The 27,058-nt window shown below is 35.8% G+C and overlaps 2 protein-coding genes and 1 long non-coding RNA gene across 5 annotated transcripts; all 3 read left to right on the forward strand.

The window, feature by feature from the left end:
• The first annotated feature begins 1,189 nt into the window (after positions 1-1,189).
• LOC141685963 (uncharacterized) lies at positions 1,190-7,705 on the forward strand. 2 transcript variants are annotated; one of them, XR_012560732.1, is made up of 4 exons: positions 1,190-1,857; positions 1,955-2,327; positions 4,238-5,885; positions 5,990-7,705. It is a non-coding gene; the product is annotated as an uncharacterized LOC141685963 (long non-coding RNA). The 2 variants fall into 2 exon arrangements; XR_012560733.1 differs by having other exon boundaries at positions 1,190-1,812.
• A 1,022-nt stretch (positions 7,706-8,727) lies between these two features.
• On the forward strand, positions 8,728-12,227 carry LOC141686801 (uncharacterized). Of its 2 annotated transcripts, none has more exons than XM_074491882.1 (14): positions 8,728-9,418; positions 9,521-9,640; positions 9,708-9,758; positions 9,957-10,007; positions 10,079-10,138; positions 10,324-10,467; positions 10,534-10,584; positions 10,662-10,712; positions 10,799-10,903; positions 10,992-11,138; positions 11,617-11,637; positions 11,737-11,835; positions 11,934-12,011; positions 12,100-12,227. In XM_074491882.1, the coding sequence occupies exons 1-14, from the start codon at positions 9,343-9,345 to the stop codon at positions 12,135-12,137; spliced, it is 1,092 nt and encodes a 363-aa protein (XP_074347983.1). In that variant the 5' UTR covers positions 8,728-9,342; the 3' UTR covers positions 12,138-12,227. The 2 variants fall into 2 exon arrangements, with proteins under 2 accessions (XP_074347983.1, XP_074347984.1); XM_074491883.1 differs by having other exon boundaries at positions 10,555-10,584.
• On the forward strand, positions 12,165-16,867 carry LOC141685171 (uncharacterized). The gene is made up of 8 exons (XM_074490290.1): positions 12,165-13,044; positions 13,125-13,334; positions 13,709-13,961; positions 14,084-14,151; positions 14,299-14,708; positions 14,976-15,111; positions 15,218-15,448; positions 15,537-16,867. Exons 1-8 carry the CDS (start codon positions 12,165-12,167, stop codon positions 16,865-16,867), a joined length of 3,519 nt encoding a protein of 1,172 aa, XP_074346391.1.
• Positions 16,868-27,058: the final 10,191 nt, after the last annotated feature.

Raw genomic sequence — 27,058 nt, forward strand, 5'->3', positions numbered from 1 at the left:
TTATTACTTATTCACTTTAAGTCATAAGTTACTTATTTTAAGATTTCCCAAACGGGAACATTGTATATTACTTGTAAACACTATTGTATTTTTAGCAAATTATATGCACCCGGACTTGCAAAATAGGAGGTCTTCATGAGAGAGAACTGCCAACTGATAGTCACATACTCTTTACAAGTGACCGTTTCCATTTGGTAAACCATCTATTTATTTATCTCTTATTTCATTGTGTAACCTTTCATGTTGGAACAATTTCCTTATACATGGCTGTTAATTCTACAATTAAGTCATGTTTGCTGATATCTTCATATGTCGTATGTTCAGTCTAATTCTTCAAATTTGCACTTCTGTTTTTGTCAATTTATTTGCACAAGTTATGACACTATCAAAATTTCAACAATAAACAAACGTTTTTGCAAGGCAATGACATTTGAATAACTGGCGTGCATGTAATGTAAATATCACCAATTGACTTGGTGACAATATAGAAAAGAAATCTAGCTTCAATCGTAAGCAATCCTGTACATTAAAATTCACATATAAGCAACCAAAGGTATATTGCAGCTAGACCTGGCCACTTGTGCGGGCTGGGCGGTTCGGGCCGGGCCGCATACGGGTTAGGCACTACTAACCTTAACACTGAACCGGCCCGCTAAAATACGAACCGGGCTCGGGCCGGGTTTGAACTGGGGTATATGAACCCGTAACCGGCACGTGATTATTCACGGTTACGAGCTGTGCGGGCTGTCCACGAGCTGTGCGGGCTATGCACAAGCGGGTCGAACTATGAAAAAAAGGAAACTCCTAAGTTACTAAATACTAAGATATATATACACGTAAAACTAGTAGTGGTAGTCAGTGCAGGGCACTAGTGGTAGGTAGTATATTAATAATAGTTCTAGGCTTCCAGGCTTCTAGGTTAGAGTAGCAGCAGTCTGTGTAGAATTTCTAGCAAAGCAGACTAAATTATAGTTAATTAATTCGGTTTATGCATTCACAGTTATCTTAAATAATATATTTCATATTTTATAATTATTTTAATTTTTTATTTGATTAAAGTAGTATAAATTTTATGAATTCTAAAATGACTTAATTGATTAACTTTATTATTTTGATATTAATTCTGAAATGATATTACCATAAGTACAAATGTTAAGAATCCGAAAAATATTTGTGTACAACATTGAAAGTCAGATGAACAAAACAATAATTCAGTGTATATAAAAATAGAAAATCAGAACCTATATCATCTCAAATACAAAAAATGAAACCCACCAATTATAAATTAAAAGTAAAACTAACTTGTAAGCTTGTTTAACATCAATACATTACAATCTGATTCATGCGGGTTAGTGCGTGCTGTGCGTGCTGTGCGTGCTGCGCGGCTCGTGCGGCTCGTTGGTTCGTGCGGGTTAGTGTGGGCCGGGCCGGTTCCGGTTCTTTAATTCTGTATTCGTATTCGGTTCGTTGATTTCGGCGAATTGTGCGGGTTTGAACCGGCCCGGTTCGGGCCGAATAAATCCGGTTTTCCGTACGAGCCGGTCCCGAGCGGGCGGTCCAAACCCGCACGAGTGGTCAGCTCTAATTGCAGCAGTGCATCACAAAACTACTCCTGATATATCAGTCATATCAAACCGTTATTGGTCCTCGAACACACATTTTATAAAAATTGATACCAAATATCATGATTATAATTACAAACCTCAAAATCTCTCGCAAAATTCTGCAGTATGGAATTCTCAAAATTCTCAAACAATGCGCATGGTGCAAGATGCAGAGTATATTGGATGGTCAGGGTGGTTCTGCATATAGGTGAGCTAGGATTCCTACACTTAAGCCCCAAAAATTAATATTCCCGTAAGTAAATATATATATATATATATTTCAATATTATAAGATATACGTCTATCAGGGTCAGATAAATTGATTTCGACTATGATATGTTGTATTTTAGGGCATGCCCCGATGGTGGTGAATTTGTTCTGCTTGACTCCTGACAAGAGCCTAGTGAGTTTTGGCGGGGATCCTATAGCTGGTCCCCGAAAGAACTATGCTGTAACCATAATATCTATATCATCGTAGGCAAGAATGTATCCCTTTTTTGTGAACTTTATCCACCAGCAAAAAGGATCAGATTCTGCGTAAATGATAGAATGGGGGGATGTAGGTAGAAATAGAATCGTTACTCCACCAGAACTGCGAAAAGGGTGAGGGCAGTGCCACAGAATAATGTAGCTAGAAGCACCCAAGGGAAGCTTCTTCTGGATGCGAGCCAAAAAGTCATCATCAATATTGTTCCCCTTCTTTCTACTAAGCTTATTGTTCAGGTAAAAATAAATTGATTTTTTTTTGTTATATGCAGTGATAAACGCAAAAAATTTATAATTTTAGTATATTTTGATTGATTTTTTTAATAATGATAAAATCCTGCATTCTCACAAATTGCATTAATAAATTACAAGTTTTCACGCTTATCGGGTAACCATTGACACACAATTAAAAAAAACTGAAAATAAAAACACCCAGATCACTAATGTTTTTATATAATTTGACCTAATTAAACTTGTGTATATTGCGGTAGAAATGAATCTAACTTGAGCTCATTTCAAGAAAATAAACCCTGATGAGTCAAGGACTTTTATTTTCCGAGTTATTTGATGACAAAATGTAATGAGCTTAAAACAGGGTTATTTTCCGAGTTATTTTCACAATATAGGGTCATGTTGTAAAAACAAATGAAATGAGGTCCTGAAGCGCTAATAATAAGTCGTAAGATTAAAAAAAAAAATGAAGAGGGGGCTGCTTTTGTGCTTGAAAATTTATTCTTTTGGAGTAGCTTTTTAACAAAAAGGAGAAGGGATTGAAAAGAGCATAATCAAATAGGAAGGTGGTCGAATCATTTTCCATTCACTACCTTTTGTTTGGTTTCTACCCGATAGGCTCTGTATATTACTAGGGTCTGTATATTAGTATGCCAAATTTCTGTACTGACTATATTACTACCTCCTTCCCTTTTTAGTTGTCACATTTGACTTTGACTCAGTTAAATTGATTAAAGTTTAACTGAAATTTATTAATATTTTATAACATCACCGGAAAGTAATTTTAATCTACTTTAATATATAAATTTTAATTTTTTAAGTAATATAAGAATAATGTTTAATTTTTGGTCAAAAATTAGTTAATTTAACTTCTATAAAAGGAAATGTGACAACTGAAAACAGACAAAGTGAGTAATTTGTATTTCATTTAGGGTCATGTTCTTAACAATTGTATGTTTGGAAACGTTTATCAAACATATTATTTTCTGATTGTTAAATCATTGAACCAATGATCAGAATTTTAAAAAAAAAAATCCCGTTCCGCGCAAAATATCTGCGGAGTGTTTGCATTAGTCCTTCCGCGTACGTATATTATACGCGGAACGGGAAAAGACGAAAATACCCATAAAATACTTATGCGGTTAATATACGGTTAATATACGCGGAAGGCTTGAAATCAGTTTAAACTCGAAAATGAACCCGTTTTTCAGTCATTTAATCAAAACACATTCAATCATCGATTAGACCGCGATTCAATGGCGATTTGGAGGAGATTAGACTACAACTCAGCGATTCCATCATTTTTCATCGATTCTACCTACGTTTCTTCTGCAAGGTTCGTAATTTCGATGCAATTAGGATTTTATTTCGGGTTCTTAGGATTAGGGTTCATGAAAATGCGATTTTGTTTCGTAATTGATTTGATGTTCATATACATGAATTATTTATACGATTTGTGTGTATATTCATTCGTATATACTTAGTTCGTATACATGAATTGCTTTGATCGTAATTTACAATCATAATTTGTGTGTAATTTCGGTTTGTATGTACGAGTTAAGCGATAATTGTTTGTATGTACGGGTTAAGGGTGTAAAATTGGTTTTTATGTACGTTGTGAACGTTAATTGTGTTTAAAATTGCTTGAGAATGCATCGTTGTAGTTCTTGATTGTTTGATTGTTAGGTTGATGAATGTTCTCAAAGAAAGATGAAGAGTAATTTAATTAGCAGGCCGTTCAATTAGAGGGTTGTTGAATTCATGAACTTGGTAATTTTGAAAGAATTTATATAGTCGTTTTAGGAAATATTATGAAATTTTTTTTAGTAAATATGAATGTGATTTTATGCTCAATTTTAAATGTAGGATCTGTAGTTGAAGTACCTAATATTGAATTTTATGTATATTTATTTCAGGATGGATAACATATTGTTGGGTCCAGTTAGTCATACTGTTATCTTTGATAACGAGTATCATGTGAGTTCGGATGTTTGGGAGGGACATGAGCGGGGTCATTTGGAGTGTTATTGTGGGAACATGAACATGCGTAGTTGGGTTTTGTCTGATACTCAGAAGGACTTGTTGCATAGCATTAGTTTTGGTGTGTTTGCAAATCCATGTGTGGTGTTGCAGAATGCGAGGCTTATCACGGCACTTGTGTAGAGGTGGCGTCCCGAGACCAACACCTTCTTCATGAGACTAGGGGAGATGACAATGACTCTCGATGATGTTGCCTATATCTTACGTTTACCGATTGCTGGATATCCGATAGTTGACGACGGTCTTGAGAGTAGTGTGGGGTACTTTGTTAGGCATTATTTTGAGCCGCTGACTGAAGCGGAGGTGAAGGTGGCATTCTCCTGAGCCGGTATAAAGTACACATGGTTGTATCAGAGGTATGAGAGGGGCTGATTTGGGTCCTGATTCGAGGAGGATTGCTATCCCCACACAAGCATACTTGCTCATGGTTGTTGGTTCTATTATGTTTCCTACCAGTAGTAGGAATGTGGTGCACCTGAGGTACATTAGACACCTCCGCAGCCTTAGGGGTGTGCATACATGGTCCTGTGATTCTGCGATTCTTGCATATTTATACAGGAGGTTGGAGCATGTAGCACAGAAGGGGGCGAAGAGGATTTTTGTTGTATGTGGTTGTTGCAGTTGTAGGCATATGAGCGGTTCTTGATTGGGAGACCTCTTCCCGATCCTACCAGGGATTCATATCCAGTTGCTGGGTTTTGGGTTAGGCCGGTTGATGAGGTGGTTGCTAAAAAAGTGGAGGAGGTGGAGGAGGAGGCGGAGGAGGAGCCTAAGGGGAAGAAGGGGAAAACGAGGAAGGAGGTTAAAGGGAAGCAAGTGAAGGGAAAGGAGGTTAGTGGGAAGGAGGTGAAGGAGGTGAAGGAGGTTAGGGGTAAGGGTAGGGGAAAATGAGGGAAGTGTAAGGGGTAGGCTGATGATGTTCCTGATGATGCTAAGAGAAAACGGGATAGTGATAGGCGTGATAGTAGATTGGCACCTCATCATAGTTTTCCACATTATAGAGGCGGGTTTGATGGAGTTGCAACTGATATTGTGGCGTGAACTCCGTATACCCACTTTCACGAGGCGAAGGAGGATTCTGATCTAAATATAAATTGGCATTCAGATGGGGATCATGACATATCTGCTGAGGATTGGGAGGCTCATTTCTTTGGTCTTTCCAGGGTTCCAGTGCTATGTTATCATGTTGTTGAGTATCAACATTCTGATAGGATGATGAGACAGTTCGGGTTGAGACAGGGTATCGCATGGTCACCGTTTAACATGACAAAGTATAGGAAGCCTATGATTTCATTCAATCCCAATGACTAGCGGGGTATATGGTTTGCTGAGATTGGTGAGTGGACCTGTTTTAGTCATCACCCGGAGGTTTTAGTGGCTCAGCAGCCAGACTCAGTTGATGACACAGGCTATATGCAGTGGTACTTAGACATTGCACGAATGCGTGTGGGGAAGCTGCACCCAATGCCAAAGCCACTGTACAACATCAGGTAATTGTTTAACAACTCCCAGGCATTTGACGTTGTAAGTTTTTTATAATTGTTTCCCCTTGTACTCCTATATTATTTGGCCTTGTCCTCCCTTGCATTATAGTAGCATATGCTTATATGCCACAAATGTCTATGCAGATACAGAATGGGTTGACATGTCTGCAAGCTATGGATACTAGCATTTCCCGTGAGTATGAACATGTGTTTGGAATGATTGCCCCTAAGTTTGTGGAGTCGGACTGTCGATTCATGCAGAATGTTAGAGGTCCGACATATACGACTCCATTGTTCCGGCATGTTCATCTATCTCCCGAGGAGATGAGGCCTACACCTGGAGGGAGTCGGGAGCCCGATATCATTGACATGACACAACCGTCACAACAGATGTCACAGGCCCTATACATACATCTCTATTTGCATGAGCGTCATCTTCTTCGATGGCCGAGAAGATGGATGTCCCCCGCCCTGTGGAAGAGAAATGAGAGATAAATAAGAGGCTAAAGTGGGAGAGGGTGGAGGCTATTAGGAGGGATTGGGGATGGGGAAGTTTCCCCGTAAACACGATCTTATGTGAACCTTGGACACATATTTTATGCAGACTTTGCAACCCTAAGGATGCTAGTTGAGATTGAATTACCCCCGTCATGGATTGATCTTGATCGGTGATAATAGCCAAGGGTGCTTTCCCTCCAATGACCTCTAACCATGTACCTAAAACCCACTCAAATGTAGTCTTAAATTCATCACGCATTAGTGCAAATTTAAAGAGAACAAATTGGTAATGATGGTTCACTCGGTGAAAGGCACAAACGACATAACATACCTATTTGTACGATATGTTTTATCGAACGCAATCACATCACCAAAATTTTTGTAGGTCAATAACAACCGAGGGTCAACCCATAGAAGGCACTTCAATCTTCCTTCTTCATCAATTAGAATCCGAATGAAAAAGTTTCCTCCACTTTCCTCTTCTAACCGATGTAAAAATCCAATCCCGCTTGAGCATCATTCACACCCAAATTGTCCCTTCTAAAATCACGCACCACATTTCTCATATGTTGGGCATGAAACCCTACTTGCTCCGCTCCTCCGTGCATTTTTCCAAATATATTCATTTGTTGTCTAAGTGTGATGCCCGAAACATGAAAACTCTTAATTAAATTCTTTTGGGTGGGCGGTTACATGTCACTCCCTTTTAATCAAACTCATCTTAGATGGAGACACAACATCGTGATTGTGTTTTAACTCCAAGAACGTTATCTCCCAATGACTTGTCTTTCTCCTATTAATCACATAAATTCTAATTTTTTTTTATTTTTTATCGTAGGGAATCCGCAGCCGCTACCCTTCGGGTGCGCACCGGGTAAACCCCACGGGCTCACGCAATAGCCTGCAAACCATGTGAACCAAGGTAAACCACGTTTAAGCGACTGAATCTGGCTCAGGAGGCATAATCATAAATTCTCCTCCCGTGGGATTCGAACCTGTTACCAAGAGAATAGTTATCCCCTCTTTAACCAACTAAGATTTACATCCACTTCGAGGAAGTTTATCTCTATGCCTTTTCTTCTTCGTACTACCAACACTTCCGATCAAAATTTCATCATCCTCTACGAGTTCTTTATCGCAGTTTTCTTCCGCTAAATTACAAACTTAAGACGAACATATATTGATTTGTCCACACGCCTTTGTGTATTTTGGATCTTATTTGCAAAGCTATTTTTCAAAGGGTAAGCCCTAATTACACTCTCCGCGGCTACTAAATTAGAGAAATTTTGACTCAAGAAAGAAATTACAATATCTTTTTCTTTAACAACAATCTTATCCCTTGCCTCACTAATATCATGCATAAACTCACTACTCTCATATAAAACTTCATTTTCAAACTATCTTCACTAACAAAAACAGTTTCATCATAATCATCAACATGATTCACATAATCTACATTATCATTACGCAAACAACTACCACTAATATTATTAACTTCATTATTTACCATATTATGAACAATTTTATCATTTCTTTTCAAAACTTTTCTATCTTCAAATCTAGCAAACATCTTATCCATAATGAAAACAAGAAAAAAGCAAGAATGGTAACTTACCCAATGGAAATTAGTGAGTAAGAATGTACAAAAGTAATAAATCCCCCAAATTTGCTCTCCAATTTGACAAAAGCGGCACGCAAATGAAAGTATGATCATTTTTAGGGTTTTAAACTGTAAGTACAGTCTTTCCGCGCATAATATCCGCGGAAGGGCAATCTTTTCGGCGCATAATATTCGCGGAAGGCATCCTTTCCGCTGATATTGTACGTGGAACGAGTAATTATTTTTTTAAATTCTGGCCGTTGGATCCAACGACCATTACATAATGTGTTGGATAAACGTTTCCTGACACATGATTGTTAGGGAACATGACCTTCCATTTATCTTCCAGTAAACTCTCTGTTTTCCACTGAAACTCGTATTCAATTTATCGATACTGTGAGCGGTAACTTTCCTCCCACTGATACAAATTTGGACACTTGTTATATTATGTCATTTGGTAATTATACTAAAAATTCGATAAATGAATATATTTAGTATCAAAATATTTTATTTATTAATCAATATTATTGATTATCGAGGTCAGCAATACATTATTAATATTATATTAGGACCAAAAAAATATTTATTTAACGAGACTATTTATTTATCGAATATTTATTTATCGAGATTCTACTATATTTTGGAAAAATTTTGTTGGATTTCTAGTATTACTCGGTTGTAAATTTCTAAATACTACTTTTTGTTAACATTATTAGCCAACGATTCAAACTCTTTTTCTTTGTTCTTTTGTATTTTCTGTTAATGAGCAGTAAAGCAACTTGCATTACATTAAAAATAAATGAAAGTACATTAATATAAATATCCACTACTAAATTTAGAATTGCAGACATGGAGTCAACATTCAATCAGATGCTCACTCAAGTGTCCCTGCTAAATAAATTATACTACTATTCCTATTTCAATACACACATCATCTTTATCATACTTGCACATTAAAATGTCGATAATTTTTGTCTACTTTATATCAATATATTCCTAAACTTTGCTAGCAAAGAAAAAACAAATTACACTAAATACCCTCCTCCTAAAAAAAAGTTATACTAGATTTTGGCTATTTTGGTAAAATCACTTATATTATGGATAGTCTAACTTTGAATGGGTGACCCATCTTAACTATTTTTACACACTTTTGGGTTAAAAGTTGGATAGTCCAACTTCATGGATAAAACCCATATTTATATTTGGAATATCAGATCAAATATTGTTATGAAGCCTATCATTACTCCTCAAATGAAGTAAATTTTAAATTCAAATTAAATAAATGTTTCAATCAACTGTAAACTTAAAAATTTGAATTCAAATGTATACAATCAACATCTCAGTTAACAAGGAATCAGTTACACGAATTTGATCTCATTCTTGCCATCTCCTTCTTGCCATGAATGAAGAAAATAGTCCGAATGCACATAAATGGCCTAACAATGGTCCTTTGTCTCCTTCTTCTTCACAGAAAGGTAACACTTTATATGCATCTAATGATACTGTTTTATCTCCTTCTTCGTTACCAGGATTTCGATCACGTATTTTAAAATTGTTAATGGCATGAACTGATGTAGGTAGTAGGAGAAAAAGAACCGGACATATGTTTACATATTCAGTTGGTAAAGAAAACTCTGCTAATGATTATACGGTTCTTGAGAAACACAATCACAATATTAATGGTTCTTCTGATTTAGGTATGTTTTTATATATGTCTTTTAAGCATAGTAATCTTAATGATCTAATTCATGTTTTGTTTGGTAGGTAATAAAAGACAACCTCTTGGCCAGTTATCTCAAACGTCTTCATCGAAAGGTTTGGGTATTTTTTATTTGTTTCAAGATAGCATGTAAAATATACTGCATTATGATCAATATTATTTGTAGGCTTGGATGAACGCTTTTTACATGCCAATAAGAATTCACAGTCACTATTTTCCAGTGTAGGTATGTGTAATGTGTATCTTTTAAGCGTAGTCATCTTAATGATCTAATTCATATTTTGTTTTGGTAGGTAATAAAAGACAACCTCTTGGCCAGATGTCTCAAACGTCTGCATCGAAAGGTTTGGGTATTTTTTGTTTGTTTCACTAGCATGTAAACCTAGCCTGCATTCTTATCAAAATTTTTTTGTAGTCTTGGATGAACGCTTTTTCCCCGCCAATATGAATTCACAGTCACGGTCTTCTGGTTTAGGTATGTGTTATGTATATCTTTTAAGCGTATTCACCTTAATGATCTAAGCCATGTTCTGCTTTTCTAGGTATTAAAGAAAAATTAAATCTAGTTGTCTCAAACGTTTTCATCAAAAGGCTTGGGTATTGCGTTGTTGTTTCTGTAGACTGTAAAATACACATCATTATGATCAATGTTTTTTACAGGCTTGGATGAAATTTTTTCGCATGACAATAAGAATTCTCAGTCACAAAATAACCATGATTCATCAAGTTTAATATACAGCTCTGTAACAACTCAGTTGACATATTCTTTAAAGGAAGGACATGTCATCCATGAATCGTCATCAGGTAAGTTTGACGATGCAGACGTTTAAAATTTTAATTTAAGCAAATGATCTTTCCTCACATTTATAGGTCATAAGCGGTTCTGTCCAGGCCCATTGTCTCCTTCTTCAGCGCCTAAAGGTATGCATTTTTTTAAAAGATAGTACTGCAACTAATCGTGAATTACAATAGTTTATGAGCAAATTTGTTTATAATAGGTCATAAGCGGATATGTCCTGGACCATTGTCTCCTTCGTCCGCTCCTAAAGGTCTGCCATTTTTTAAACGTATTAATGCAACTAACCTGGATTAATTCACAAATCAAACTAACAAAACATTTTGAGCATATTTTCAGCTTTGAGTACAAAAACTCTTCAATCTTCTGAACAATCTAAATTGTTCAGTCAACGTTCACTTGATGAGAATGCGGACCCCAATGTTTCAGCATCAATTAAAAATGGTAAATATAGTATTCCATTCACTTGCATTTTTTTTTGCCAACATATATCTTTCCCGTTCACGCATGTTTGACAATATTCGTATGTTAGGTTTTCAACGTCATGCAAGTAATCCTGCAGTTACTACTACACCATCACAACGAAGGCTTAATTTATTTGATTTAACACCTCAATCTGGATTGACGCACATAAACTCATCGGCTAATCCATATAGTCCTAAACAGTCAGCGTCTTCAGGTATAACTATTAATTTTTAAAAACTTTATAACTTTCGGATAGTTAGTAGTAGTACATTTAACTTTTTCAATCCATGTTTGTCAAGTCTTGCAACAAAGTCCAGTAGCTCGAATATTACAGAATAGGCCAACAATGGCTAAGATACACAGTATGTTTGAGCTCCCTGCATCTAGGATAATACCAAGCAATAATCCAAACTTAAATAAGAACGATCCGGTTCATTTTGGTAAGAATTTACAATCCCCGTCAAAGTTACACAGTAAAGACAAAAATGCGCAGATTGATGCTCGCATTACTGAAAATTCTACCATGGCTAAGAAAAGAGAACGACGAAATACAATATCAATTACAATTCCAGAGACTGAGGATCTTAATATTCCACTACCCGGTCGTTTTCAATATTAATATATTAATTATTTATCTGTAGTTCTTTCATTGTTTTTATATTGATATTGTTAAATTTACAAAATGTCTGCAGAATGGTTTCCCCGTAATGAAGGTTAGTTATGTCTAAATATCTTTTTATTTTTAAAGGCATTTATTCTAGCATGATTTTTGTTTTTTCGACAATTTTTCTCGAAGTGAATGTTTGGTACAGAAGGAACCTGTGCAAGCAGATTAAATCTGATGGATGCTTTCAATAATGCAAGTGATGTAGTACTAGAAGATATGCCGGAATATGAACAATACGTAACTGGTAATGTCATATTCACAGATTGAATATTCTTCGGATAATTTGGGAAATATCCATGAAAGATGAATGTTGATAATTTTACATCCTGGATGTTTTTATAGATGATGAACTTGATGCAACTGAAAGCCAAGGAGAATATTCATCAGACTGTAACGATGAATATATAGATGAGGATTTAGGTATATGGCAATTCAATTAATTCACCTATCCACTTTGTAGAAAGAAATTGACGAAAACATATACTAACCTTTTTAAATATTTTTACAGATTTTTGGAAAGGATACATGGATCTTGGACCACCATAAAAAATATGTGGAAAATGTAAAGCAAGGATGTGGAATGAAGAGAGGAAAAACAAATCAAATAAAAACAGTCCACCTACATTCTCAATTTGCTGCAAAAATGGTCAGGTTGAACTTACTAAAGAACGTCCTCCTCCTCCTTTCCTCTACTATTTGCTTTCTGGATCTGAAAAGACTGCTCATTTCTTGAAAAATATAAGGACATACAACTCCTTATTTCAATTTACCTCACTTGGAGGTAAAATAGATCGTAAAATCAACAATGGAGGAGGTCCGTATTGTTTTAAGCTGAATGGTCAAAATTATCATCTTATTGGAAGTCTTAAACCAAAGGAAGGACAATCACCAAAGTTTGCTCAGCTCTATGTGTATGACACTGACAATGAAATACAGAATCGGATGGACGCGGTCCCTGGATCTGATTGTCTTGATCCAGAGATCGTCGAAGGACGGTTAAAGATGTTGGATGAGAATAATAAGCTCTCTGAAGGATTCCGTTATGCACGTGATCGCCTTAATATTTCAGATACAGATGATTTTAGTTTGATTCTGGTATCTTCAAAATCTGCATCCGGCAGAAAAAATCAGGTTGGACCATCCAATGAAGTAGCTGCGTTAATTGTTGGTGACAGTGATGATACATGTCCATTCAGAGACATTGTATTTGAGACAAAGCAAAAATTTCTTAAGAGAGTTTTTGAAACATGCAAGCACTTCATGTCTCTGCAATATCCGTTACTTTTTCCGTATGGTGATGATGGATTCCATCTCAATATACCGTTGAAGAACAAGAAGCAGAACGTTCCTGCTGAAGCGGTTCATGATCAACATCCTGACGAAACAAGACACCGAACTACTGTCACAATGAGGGAATACTATTCCTATAAGCTAATGATACGTCCTGATGAAAGTATTATCCGTTACATTTTTATTCATGTTAAATCCAGGAAACTTTTTATCTCATACGTTATACTATTTATGCTGTTTTAGGAATGAATCTACATCTTGGTGGTCGTCTTTGGCAACAATTTGTTGTCGACGCATTTGCTGCAGTAGAACAGTACATATTGGACTGTATTAGAAACCACGAAAGCACCATTCGTTCATATTTGTACAGGTCTATTCGTGATTCTCTTACTAAAGGTGATACAAATCCTGGAAATATTGGTAAGAATGTTATATTACCAGCAACCCATACAGGTTCTCAACGGTACATGAACCAGTATTTTAAAGATTCTTTGGCTATTTGTCGTACGATTGGACATCCATCATTATTCTTGACAATGACATGTAATACTCAATGACTGGAAATTAAACAAATGATGGAATATCTTCCCAGAGTGGATATAGCTAACAAACCCGATGTGATAGCTAGAGTGTTTAAGCTGAAACTTGATCAACTCCTAGACCTTATAAAGAAAAAGAACTACTTCGGGAATGTATTGGAGGTTTGGCACGAATTTTTAAGTTTGCATGACACACACTCATTATTCTTAAACAAATTTAAATTTAACAGTAGTCTTTTATGCATTTAACACGTTTGTTTTTTGTTTTTTTTTAATTTTTAATATCAGTTATGCATGTTATTGAGTTCCAAAAGCGTGGACTTCCTCGTTGTCATATGTTAATATGGTTGCACCCGCAAAGCAGACCACAAAATGTGCAACAGATTGATCAGTTGATATCTGCCGAAATACCAGACAAAAATATGGATCCAATCGGCTACAACGTAGTTAAAGTGCATATGATACATGGACCATGTGGTAAGGATTTTTCTTATTCTTCGTGTATGGTGAAAGGAAAGTGTGGACGTCATTTTCCTAAAAAGTAAGTGTGTGTTAAAAATATAGGAATCTAAGTAAGGATTTTAAATTTTAATTGAATACTGTAATTTATCATATACGCGGAAACAAGCATCGCTTAATTTATTCTTTTTTCTCTGCTTAAAGGTATAACGCAAACACTTTCTTCGATGATTGTGGATTTCATGTGTATCGTAGAAGGCGGACTGAAGCAAGTGTTTTGAAGAAATGAGTTCTTCTTGACAACCAGTATGTTGTACCATACAATAGAGATTTATTGTTACGCTTTCATTGTCATATAAATCTCGAGGTCTGTAACTCCTCACGATCTTTGAAATATCTTTTTAAATACTGCTTGAAAGGTTATGATACTGCCACAATGCTTCTTAGAAAGAAAAATAAAAAAGATACACCGGATGAAATGACTACCAAAGCAAAGTCAATGGATGAGATCAAAAATTTCCTTGATGGTCGTTATATATGTGTGTCAGAAGCAGCTTGGAGATTTCTAGGTTTTGACATACACCATCATTTCCTTTCTGTTGAGCGCCTACCTGTACACATGGAAGATGAGAAATGTGTTTCGTTTAAGCCATACGATGATCTTGGAGATGTTGCTGAAAGAGCCAAAATTCGGTTTACCAAACTTGAAGGCTGGTTTGAAGCAAATAAAAGTTTCCCAGAGGCAAGACAATACGCTTATGAAGAATTTCCAACATATTTTACTTGGAAGGCAGACTTATGTAAATGGAAGGCACGGGAACGTGGTCAGGTATTTGGTTGATTATCAGACGTTCACTCGCATTCCGGTGAAACATTTTTTTTAAGGATGTTACTCATGCACATCAAAGGTGCCATATCATACCAAGATCTCAAGACTGTTAATGGATTTGTTCATAATTCGTTTCAAGAAGTGTGTGACGCACTTGGACTTCTAAAGGACGATAGACAGTAGGATTTTGCTATGTCAGAAAATGCAGTTCATGCAATGCCACGTCAACTCAAGCAGTTATTTGTGCATATATTATCAAAAAATCAGGTTACTGACCCTTTAAAACTATGGGAGAAATATTGGGAATCCATGTCTGAGGATATTTTGTTGATCAGAAGACGGATAACCAACAACAATGAACTGCATCTTAATCAATCAGAGATTCAGAATTTTTGTTTGGCAGGTATCTTCTAAATTGGTTATAATTCAACAAAATTCATCTTTAAAGTTATAGGATACATTTAACCTGTTAATATTTTCATTAATTCTGATTTATAAATACATTGCAGAAATTGAAAAACTCTTTAACGATGTTGGCAAAAGTCTTAAAGATTACAACTCGATGCCTTTTCCTGATGACAGCTTTATGCATGGACTCGATAACAGATTACTGTCTGATGAACTTTCTTACAACAAGGAACACGGGCATGATGAACATGATAAACTTTATAAATCACTTAATAAAGAGCAGATTCATGCCTACGCTTCTATTATTGACAGCGTTGAAAATGGCAAAGGAGGTATTTTTTGTATACGGCAGTGGAGGATGTGGAAAAACTTTCCTGTGGAATACTCTTTGTTGTAAACTACGTAGTGTTGGAAAAGTAGTTCTTCCTGTTGCCTCTTCCAGCATCGTAGCTACGCTGCTTCCCGGGGGAAGAATAACTCATTCAAGGTTTCACATTCCGTTGAAGGTTGATGAGTACTCGGTTGCCGGAATCAAGCATGGTACTGAACTTGGTGAATTATTGAAACAAACCAGTTTGATTATATGGGATGAAGCTCCTATGCAGTACCGATATGCTGCCGAAAGTGTTGATCGCAGTTTACGAGATATTATGACATCGGTGGATCCTGAAAGAGCCAGCCTACCATTTGGCGGTATAACTATTGTTTTTGGAGGAGACTTTCGGCAAATCCTCCCTGTGATACCAAAAGCTTCAAGAGCACAGGTTGTGAGTGCTTCTTTAAATAGTTCAAAGATATGGGATCATTGTCGGGTATTCTTACTAGAAAAAAATATGCGTCTTTCCTCTGGGAAAACAGAACAAGAAAAACATGAAATCGCAAAATTTAGCAGGTGGGTACTTGATGTTGGTAATGGTACTCTTCCCAATTTTCATCCAGATGATATAATCAGTGATCCGGAAGTAGTGATTCCGGATAAATTTCTGATTAGAGCAAGAGAGAACCCACTAAAGGCTGTTGTTGACGTAGTTTATCCCGATCTTGCAAAGAACATAAAGAATGCTGACTATTTGAGGGAAAGATCAATTCTTACTCCAACGAATGCCATTGTGGGTGATATAAATTCATACATTCTTGATCAGGTTCCAGGAAAGGAGCACTCTTATTTTAGTCAAGTTTTTTTAGTAGACAGTGAAGTTGATAACAATGATTTTGGTTCTGCTTTTCCAATTGAATACTTAAATTCCATTAATATGCCTTGCCTGACAAAACATCATTTGAAAATTAAAGAAGGATGCGTGATTATGCTCATGAGAAACCTCAATCAGATCATGGGACTTTGTAATGGGACAAGAATGATTGTCAAAAGGTGTTTGCCCAATAGTATAGTATGTGATATACTTACTGGTTCTCAAGTTGGAACAACTCACATTATTCCACGGATAGAAATGGAACCTTCAGATACTCAATGGCCATTTGAGTTCAAAAGAGTTCAATTTCCAGTCCAGTTGTGTTATGCTATGACGATTAATAAGAGTCAGGGACAGTCGCTTCACAAGGTTGGACTTTATTTGCCGAGATCCGTGTTTACACATGGACAACTTTATGTTGCTATATCGAGAGTTACTTCTCCTTCAGGCTTACATATTCTGATTGACAGTGATAATGGAGGATATACAAATATAACGGCTAATGTAATTTTTGAAGAAGTTTTCTATAATTTGCCGAGCAAAGATAATCAAAATCGGTGACTACACAATTTGCATTTATCTCTAATAACAACTTCTGTTAAAGAATATCTTGCTAATTTATAGGGTGGATATGTTGTTGGGTTCCGAAGACATAAAACGCAACGGATAAATGTAAATAAAACAAAAAAAATTTCGAAACCCAAAAACAGGATCCATGTATAATTATGGGCAGATTATGGAGATAACGAATCATACCTTTCAAGAGCTTAACTTTCACGAACTCAACGGAGATCCTAGCTATCACGCTTTGTGTCTACCTCTCGGAGAAACACCTCTATGGTATCCACACGAGCACCTTCAAGAACGTCTCACGAACTTGACTACGGAATGGATGTACTAGCCTCCTTCTTGACGATCTGAATTGCCTCTGCCTCTCTTTGCTGCTAGGGTTTTCTAAAAAACGTACAAGTCTCTTTAACCTATCATTATGTATTTATAATGGTTGATTAAAAAGGCCCATAACAACAAAGCCCAACCCTAGTAGGTATTGGATTAAATAATAAAAACGAATTTCTATTATTTAATTAATAACTAAGTCATACTTAATTATTATGGGTAAAAACATTCCTTTTAATTTGAATTTATATTATCTCAATTAAGTCTTACTTAATTATAATAAAATTCAAATAATCATCAATTAATTTAAATCCATAATTTAAATTAACTATTCCATTAAGTGCTCTATTTGACCGACCCTATAGGCTATTATTTAATTGGCAATAATTTTATTCTCTAATAAAATTATAAACATTGAGCGGTATCTAGTAATACATCATTGTTACCCAATTAAACAATAATTAAATCGTGATTAGATAAAACCTTTCGTGATTAATATTTTTCGTGTAATATAATCCCTTTAACCATACATATTATAGATTAAACTCGAGGCATGTATTTAGTCATCCTCTTCAACATTTAATCCGGGTTTACTTGATCCATGAGTAGATTATCGAGACAAATCATTATTTGAGCATGACCATACTTTTATAATCTCACTCAATCAAGAGGCCAATAATATCTCTCCTAATTATAGGAGGGTTAAATCCTTTATCTATCATTCATATTTCTCATACGACTCATGATATACCCGATGTCCACTTTTATCATCACCCGATCAAAAGTAACTTTTAATGTAGTCAAAGTATATTAATCCTCGTATAGAAATATAATGATTTCAAGTCAAAGGATCGTTACACCATTATCACTGTGAGTCTTTCTTATGACTTTATTAAACATGAAGAATCTCACTGTGGGTCTGTCCAGTACCATGTACTCTCACATGTACCTATGTATTGACTTTAGTATTACCATACTTATAACCAATGAGATGTGGTTATCTTGTCAAACAACATACTAGTCTATCTATGTATTATTATTGTCCTATATAATAATACTCGACTAGGGACCTTTAAGAATATGATATATTATATAATCTCATGTTCAAGTCATGTACTTAAACTATACAATTTGTATCATGATTCTAAGGACATTTATTATGCTAACAAAATATCGCAGTAATTAAGGTCATAATAAATACATTTATTGAATGATCAACTGTCATAAAGATTATAAAAGAATAATGTATTGCCTCTAGGGCACCTACACTAACAATCTCCCACTTGCACTAGAGCCAATCACCCATATATCTAATACCCATGGAACTAGTGTGACCATCGTGCTTCTGCTGCGACAAGCCTTTGGTCAGTGGGTCTGCAATGTTATCATTTGTGTGCACTTTACATATGTGTATATCACCCCTTTCATTAATCTCTCGAATAAGGTGAAATCTCCTGAGTATATGTTTATCCCGGGAGTGTGATCTAGGTTTTTTAGCCTGTACAATGGCTCCATTATTATCGCAGTATAGATCAATGGGATCTGCGATCGATGGAACCACTCCCAAATCAGAAATGAACTTTCGAATCCAAACGGCCTCCTTAGCTGCTTCACAAGCTGCAATGTACTCAGCCTCCATTGTAGAATCAGCTACTGTTTCTTGCTTTGAACTCTTCCAGCTTACAGCACCTTCGTTTAGACAAAACACAAAACCAGACTGTGATACAGTATCATCTCTGTCTGTTGGGAAACTTGCATCGGTGTAACCTTTTACAACGAGTTTCTCTTCTCCTCCATACACCAAGAATGAATCTTTAGTTCTTTTCAGGTACTTAAGAATATTCTTAACTGCCGTCCAGTGACCTTCACCCGGATTAGACTGGTATCTGCTCATCATGCTCAAAGCATACGAGACATCTGGGCGAGTACATACCATTGCATACATGATAGATCCAATTGCTGAAGCATATGGAACTTTATTCATGTCGTCCTTCTCATCCAATGATTTCGGACACTGGTCCTTAGAGATCGTTATCCCTTGAGACACGGGGACATATCCCCTTTTTGCATTTTGCATTCCAAAACGAGCAAAACCTTATCAATGTATGTGCTCTGACTTAGACCGATCATCCTTCTAGATCTTTCTCTATAGATCCTCATTCCTAGAATGTAGGATGCCTTTCCTAAGTCTTTAATGGAGAAATTGCTCCCTAATTAAGTCTTAACAGCCTTTAGAGAAGGTATGTCATTCCCCATTAGTATTATATCATCAACATATAGTACTATGAATGCCACATAGCTCCCACTAACCTTCTTGTAAACACACGGTTCATCTTCGTTTTGAACAAAGCCATACTCTGTGACTATTTCATCAAAACGGATATTCCATCTCCTAGAGGATTGCTTCAATCCATAAATGGATCGACGCAATTTACATACCTTGCCAGCATTCCTTGGATCGACAAAACCCTCAGGTTGTGTCATGTACACATCCTCTTCAAGGCTTCCATTAAGGAAGGCTATTTTGACATCCATTTGCCAGATTTCATAATCATGGAATGCTGCAATGGCAAGTAAAATCCTTATAGACTTGACCATAGCCACTGGTGAGAAAGTTTCATCATAGTCAATACCATGAATTTGTTTAAAACCTTTTACAACCAGCCTAACTTTATAGGTCTGAATATTTCCATCCATGCCCTTTTTCTTCTTAAAAACCCATTTGCACCCTATGAGTTTTACCCCTTCAGGTGGATCAACCAAAGTCCATACTTGGTTTTCGTACATGGAATCTATCTCGGATTTCATGGCTTCAAGCCATCTCTTAGAGTCTGGACTGTTCATAGCATCTTGGTATGTGAGAGGCTCATCTTTATCTATGAGCATCAAATCACCACACTGAGTCATGAGAAATCCATATCTCTCTGGCTCATGGCGAAATCTACTAGATCTACGAACAACCTGTGTTTATTGAGCATTATCATTATTCTGCTCTTGTTCCACTTCAGGTTCAATGCTATTTTGCGGTTCTCGATCTTCATCGAGATCTATAGTTCTCCCACTGTTTCTTTTGGAAACGAAATCTCTTTCCATGAAGACAGCATCTCGAGCAATAAACACTTTCTGCTCAGAAGGACTATAAAAATAATACGCCTTTGTTTCATTAGGGTATCCTACAAAAATGCACTCTTCAGATTTAGGTCCAAGCTTGTCAGATTCTTGACGTTTCACAAATGCCTTACATCCCCAAACTTTCATAAAGTTCATGCCTGACCGTTTCTCCTTCCATATCTCATATGGAGTCTTTTGAACCTTCTTAGTAGGAACACAGTTAAGTGTGAAAGCCGCTGTTTCTAGAGCGTAACCCCAGAAACTAATTGGAAGATCTGCATGACTCATCATCGATCGCACCATGTCCAACAAGGTGCGATTTCTCCTCTCTGAAACTCCATTCCATTGAGGTGTTCCTGGCGGAGTGAGTTGTGATACAATACCACACTCTTTCAAATACTCTCTAAATTCGGTTCTTAAGTATTCACCCCCACGATCGGATCGTAAGATCTTAATACTTGCATCTCCGCCAATTTGCTTCTCTACTTCAACCTTGTATTCTTTAAATTTTTCAAAAGAATCGGATTTGTTCTTCATAAGATATACATATCCATATCTACTGAAATCATCAGTAAATATTATGAAGTAGTAGTAGCCTCCTCTAGCCATTACACGCATTGGGCCACATACATCACTATGTATTAGCTCCAGACGTTTAGTGGCCCTTTGACCCTTACCAGTGAAAGGGGCTTTAGTCATCTTACCAAGCAAACAAGGTTCGCATTCTTGGTATGATTCAAAATCAAACTTATCCAAGTATCCATCCTTATGTAATTTGGATATGCGTTTCTCATTTATGTGGCCTAGACGACAATGCCAGAGGTATGTTTGATTTGAGTCATTCATTTTAAGTCATTTATTTTCTATATTACAGACAGGGTTATCTAAATCAAGAACATATAAACCATTAAATAAACGCGCAACACCATAGGTTAAATCATTCAAAGCAAAAGAGCAACTGTTGTTCTTTATTGTAAACGAAAAACCTTTCTTGTCCAAACAAGAAACATAAATAATGTTTCTGCGAATCGCAGGCACGTAAAAACAGTCTTCTAGTTCTAAAACAAGCCCAGAGGGCATAGATAAATAATAAGTCCCTACAGCTAAAGCAACAACTTTTGCTCCATTGCCTACTCTTAGGTCCACTTCTCCCTTAGCCAAAGTTCTACTTCTCTGCAGGCCCTGCACATTTATACAAATGTGAGAAGCACATCCAGTATCAAATACCCAAGATGTAGAAATAGACAAATTGACTTTTATAACATAAATACCTGATCCAGAAATCTGAACTGCTTTCTTTTCCTTCAGATCCTCCAAGTAAATTGGACAGTTTCTCTTCCAGTGACCATCTTTCTTACAATAGTGACATTCACCCTTGGCCACACCACCTTTAGGCTTTAAAGCCTGTTTGGGACCTGACTTTGGCTTGGGTGTAGAATCAGATCCAATCTTCTTCTTACCCTTCCATTTTCCCTTCCCTTTGGCCTTACCTTTATTTCCCAACATCAGTATGGGAGCAGGTTCAACTGTCTTCATGTTGGTCTCATATGTTCTCAACATATGCAACAATTCAGTAGGTGTTTTGTCAAATTCATTCATATTGTAGTTCACAACAAACTGAGTGAATTTGTTGTTCAAAGAATTCATGATTAGGTCAATACCAGTTTCCGGACCAATCGGGAAACCCAAAGTTTCAAGGTACTCAATGTAACCAATCATCTTCAGAACATGTGGGCCAACTGGTTCACTCGCCCCTTGTTTGCAATTAAAAAGTGACTTACTCGTGTTGAACCTTTCTTGACGAGTTTGGCTTGCAAACATGCTTTGCAAGTGCTCATTGATAGTATATGCATCCATATGCACATGCTGTCTTTGAAGCTCAGCACTCATAGTTGCCAACATAAGACATGCAACATCATTTGCATCATTCTCATCCCTTATGTGTGCTGCTCGTTCATCAGCAGTAGCACCCTCAGGAAGGGGGCCTGAAGGAGGAATATCAATGACATGAAGCTTGCGCTCCTGCCTGAGGACAATCCTCAAATTCCTCTGCCGGTCTAGGAAGTTGTTTCCTCCTGCCAGCTTGTCCTTCTCAAGGAATGTACGGATAGTGTGTTTGTGTTGTTTGCCATTACTCAGTATCTACAATAATAAAAGCGCAAAATAAACATTAGATTGTCTGAGTTAAAATTTTATGTTCATATGATTATGATATATTCATAATATATCTTCCACTATTTTTTTTATCAAATTAATAGCCCTAACTATTAATTCGGAAAGTATATCCCATAAATCTTTCTAGTGAGCCAAGATCCATATTTCGTCATGTTCTAAGTCAACCACTAGTATCCTTAAAACATGATTATTTAGGTAGACAAGAGTTGTCAATTATATCATATATAATTCTTGGATAATTTGGTGAACAACAATTGATCTTATCTATCTAATACATTTTTAACCAAACTCTATGCTTCTAAGTTCATAATAGTTGAATATAACCGTTTATATTCACCTTATTATGATGACTCAGTTAAGTTAGACCCAATGATACAACGTCCGAATACAACCGTTTATATTCGTCGCATTTCACCACGATAGATAGGAGTCCCCTGCCACTGACAACCCTTCCCCTTATCGATCTAGGATTTAATGAGTGTTCATTCATTGGAAAACATCTGATTAAAACTTAATATTTTTACTTAGGGATTTTTTAATTTAGAACGATCATGATCCCATCATAAAGAGATTCCCAATTTTTCCTTGAATAAAATACTTCAAATCAATACTCGTCAATGGTTTGATTTCCAGGTAGTGGAGAAGTCACATCGGTCTCGCTTAAAACCCACAGCCTTACAAGTTCTATGAACCCATTTGTTGACAAAATCGCCCCATGTCAGAAATAAAGAAAATTCGTATTTTATTCCGTGTTTCATAAACACGAGAATCTCATGATTGTTTGTTAATTTTAAATCTTGAGTCGTTACAGATTTTATCTTGTTTAAAGGCATGGCATGGGTGATGTATCTAATACATACATGCATCATTAATCTAATTAAACATGCATTTTCTACTCTACACATACTATTTATAAATCATATGAAAAGTGCATAAAGTAAACGTGCAATAGTTATGGCCCAATCCTATGTGATCTTTTCAGGCTAATGAAAAGATCAAGGTCAGTCTATCGTGTAAAAATAACTATTACATATGTCTTCTCTATTGCTTCCATTGTCTCCTTGATCTCCATAGGATGCCTCCTCTTTCCCTTGTCCTTCTTGGATGTTACATTAAGAATTATACTAATGAATTTACAAAAGAACTCGAGTTACATTTGAGATAAAACAACTACAAATAGAAAACGACATGCAAGTCGTATTTATTACAAACCAAAAGAATAAACCATTATAACTAAGGTCTTAAAGCCATAACTATGCACCATGCTCAAGTAACCATTAAAGAACATGATAGATCATATAAAGATGACATACTATTTATCACTTATCATGATCCAATCAAGAATAATAAATAAGTAAAGCATATGTCATAAACACAAATTAAAAACGAAACCCTAAGCACGCGGATCGACCTCCGCAGTGAGGTCGCTGGGGGGGTTCGGGGGGGGGGGGCAACGAGCCCCCCGATGGCGGAAATTTTTACAAAATCAAGTATCAGAATACTAGCAAAACATGTATCAGAATACTGTTCCAGAAGCATGTATCAGTATACACACGATCCATATCCCAGTTACCAAAAACATGTATCAGTATACATATTTTAAGAGATCGCATACATATGAGTTATGACAGATCTTAAACATACTAGTATCATCATATAGATCATTAACAGATTCATCATATCATTCATATAACATAACTGTTATCATGACAGACTCATATAACATAACTGTTATCATGGCAGACTCTTCACACATGCATACTTGTAAAAATACAGTAAACACGTAACCAAATCAGCCCCTTATACACGTAGCTCTGATACCATTGTTGGGTTCCGAAGGCATAAAATGCAGCGGATAAACGTAAATAAAACAAAAAAAATTTCGAAACCCAAAAACAGGATCCATGTATAATTATGGGCAGATTATGGAGATAACGAATCATACCTTTCAAGAGCTTAACTTTCACGAACTCAACGGAGATCCTAGCTATCACGCTTTGTGTCTACCTCTCGGAGAAACACCTCTATGGTATCCACACGAGCACCTTCAAGAACGTCTCACGAACTTGACTACGGAATGGATGTACTAGCCTCCTTCTTGATGATCTGAATTGCCTCTGCCTCTCTTTGCTGCTAGGGTTTTCTCAAAACCGTACAAGCCTCTTTAACCTATCATTATGTATTTATAATGGTTGATTAAAAAGGCCCATAACAGCAAAGCCCAACCCTAGTAGGTATTGGATTAAATAATAAAAATGAATTTCTATTATTTAATTAATAACTAAGTCATACTTAATTATTATGGGCAAAAACATTCCTTTTAATTCGAATTTATATTATCTCAATTAAGTCTTACTTAATTATAATAAAATTCAAATAATCATCAATTAATTTAAATCCATAATTTAAATTAACTATTCCATTAAGTGCTCTATTTGTGCGACCCTATAGGCTATTATTTAATTGGTAATAATTTTATTCTCTAATAAAATTATAAACAATGAGCGGTATCTAGTAATACATCATTGTTACCCAATTAAACAATAATTAAATCGTGATTAGATAAAACCTTTCGTGATTAATGTTTTTCGTGTAATATAATCCCTTTAACCATACATATTATAGATTAAACCCGAGGCATGTATTTAGTCATCCTCTTCAACATTTAATCCGGGTTTACTTGATCCATGAGTAGATTATCGAGACCAATCATTATTTGAGCATGGCCATGCTTTTATAATCTCACTCAATCAAGAGGCCAATAATATCTCTCCTAATTATAGGAGGGTTAAATCCTTTGTCTATCATTCATATTTCTCATACGACTCATGATATACCCGATGTCCACTTTTATCATCACCCGATCAAAAGTAACTTTTAATGTAGTCAAAGTATATTAATCCTCGTATAGAAATATAATGATTTCAAGTCAAAGGATCGTTACACCATTATCACTGTGAGTCTTTCTTATGACTTTACTAAACATGAAGAATCTCACTGTGGGTCTGTCCAGTACCATGTACTCTCACATGTACCTATGTATTGACTTTAGTATCCCCATACTTATAACCAATGAGATGTGGTTATCTTGTCAAACAACATACTAGTCTATCTATGTATTATTATTGTCCTATATAATAATACTCGACTAGGGACCTTTAAGAATATGATATATTATATAATCTCATGTTCAAGTCATGTACTTAAACTATACAATTTGTATCATGATTCTAAGGACATTTATTATGCTAACAAAATATCGCAGTAATTAAGGTCATAATAAATACATTTATTGAATGATCAACTGACATAAAGATTATAAAAGAATAATGTATTGCCTCTAGGGCACCTACACTAACATATGTATCACTTACTTTCCTAATCTTGCAGTTATTCATTATTGCCTTATTTAAAGCCTAATTTATAGTAATATGAAATCCATATCTGATCTTCCAAATGTAAAGTATTTTTACAAAGATTTGAACATAATATTTTTACTTTTACATAGTGTTGATCAATATTTATGTATCTTTCTAAGAATCGTTAAACAATATTTGTTATTCTATTATACATTTAATAGAAGAAAATAATCCATTTTGAGCTGCCTCCATACACTAATCAAAATTAAACAAAGCAATCGAATGTAACATGATTTCAATTGACAATGCTTAAAAATGGATACAACATTCATAAAATGACAAATAAACGGAGTATAATACTCGCACTTAGCAACATACTTTGAAATACTTGATGGAATTAGAACATAGTTTATGGTAATTTGTGAAATGCCAGAGTAATAGAAACCTTCACAACGTCTTTTCGAAATACCGTACATGACAAAAGCAAGTTCAATCAGCTTAAGAGATAGCTGGTTACTTAATTTCTACCGGGAAAGCTAACATGAAATACGACATCATCTTCTTCCAAAAGGGTGAAAACTAGAGTTTCATTCAATGATACATGGTTATCTCTTGCAAACTGGTTCCATCCTCCTGACATCCTAAAAGTTCTGCCGGATATCACAATCGCAACACTCCATTCACCGTCTGGAGTCCTCAGGACAACTCTGTCGCCAACTTTTCAAAAGACCGATTTCGTGGACTAATATGTTTTGGGATATACTATAGAAAAAGAGTTTTTTTTATGAAACTGATCAATCCAACACAATATCAACAATGAACTATAATTATTATTTACAGAATATTAGAATAATACAAACACTATGATGTTATAGCGAACTATATTATTAACAGATTTATACATTTCACGTACAGGTCCATGAGTTGTGTTATCCACATTGGATTGGCTCATCACAACAGTAAAATTGATATGATTAATGTTTAATCCTGCCTGCTGTATTCCTGCTGCAATGTGCTCCACGCCAGCCTCCAGATCAAGCTCATCGTTCTCTGGTTCCTCAGGTTCGATATCATTTTCCATTTCTGTCACATTAAAAAAAACATTGATTAATCAATTTAAGTAAACAATGGTCATATTTAATATGTAAAAAAATAATTAAGCAAATTGATAGATGAAAATAGATAGATTCGCTGCATAATGCAAATTAAG

This window comes from Apium graveolens, chromosome 9, assembly GCF_009905375.1.
Source record: "Apium graveolens cultivar Ventura chromosome 9, ASM990537v1, whole genome shotgun sequence".
Lineage (NCBI taxonomy): Eukaryota > Viridiplantae > Streptophyta > Magnoliopsida > Apiales > Apiaceae > Apium > Apium graveolens.

Bases quoted from the DNA above. Each gene is read 5' to 3' on its own strand.
- LOC141686801 (XM_074491882.1), top strand. From the start codon at position 9,343: ATGAATGAAGAAAATAGTCCGAATGCACATAAATGGCCTAACAATGGT. The intron at 10,008-10,078 runs GTTTGGGTATTT...ATTTTTTTGTAG, and splicing joins TCAAACGTCTGCATCGAAAG to TCTTGGATGAACGCTTTTTC. The intron at 10,468-10,533 runs GTAAGTTTGACG...TCACATTTATAG, and splicing joins CATCCATGAATCGTCATCAG to GTCATAAGCGGTTCTGTCCA.
- LOC141685171 (XM_074490290.1), top strand. From the start codon at position 12,165: ATGTGGAATGAAGAGAGGAAAAACAAATCAAATAAAAACAGTCCACCT. The intron at 15,112-15,217 runs GTATCTTCTAAA...AATACATTGCAG, and splicing joins TCAGAATTTTTGTTTGGCAG to AAATTGAAAAACTCTTTAAC. The intron at 15,449-15,536 runs GTATTTTTTGTA...TTGGAAAAGTAG, and splicing joins CGTTGAAAATGGCAAAGGAG to TTCTTCCTGTTGCCTCTTCC.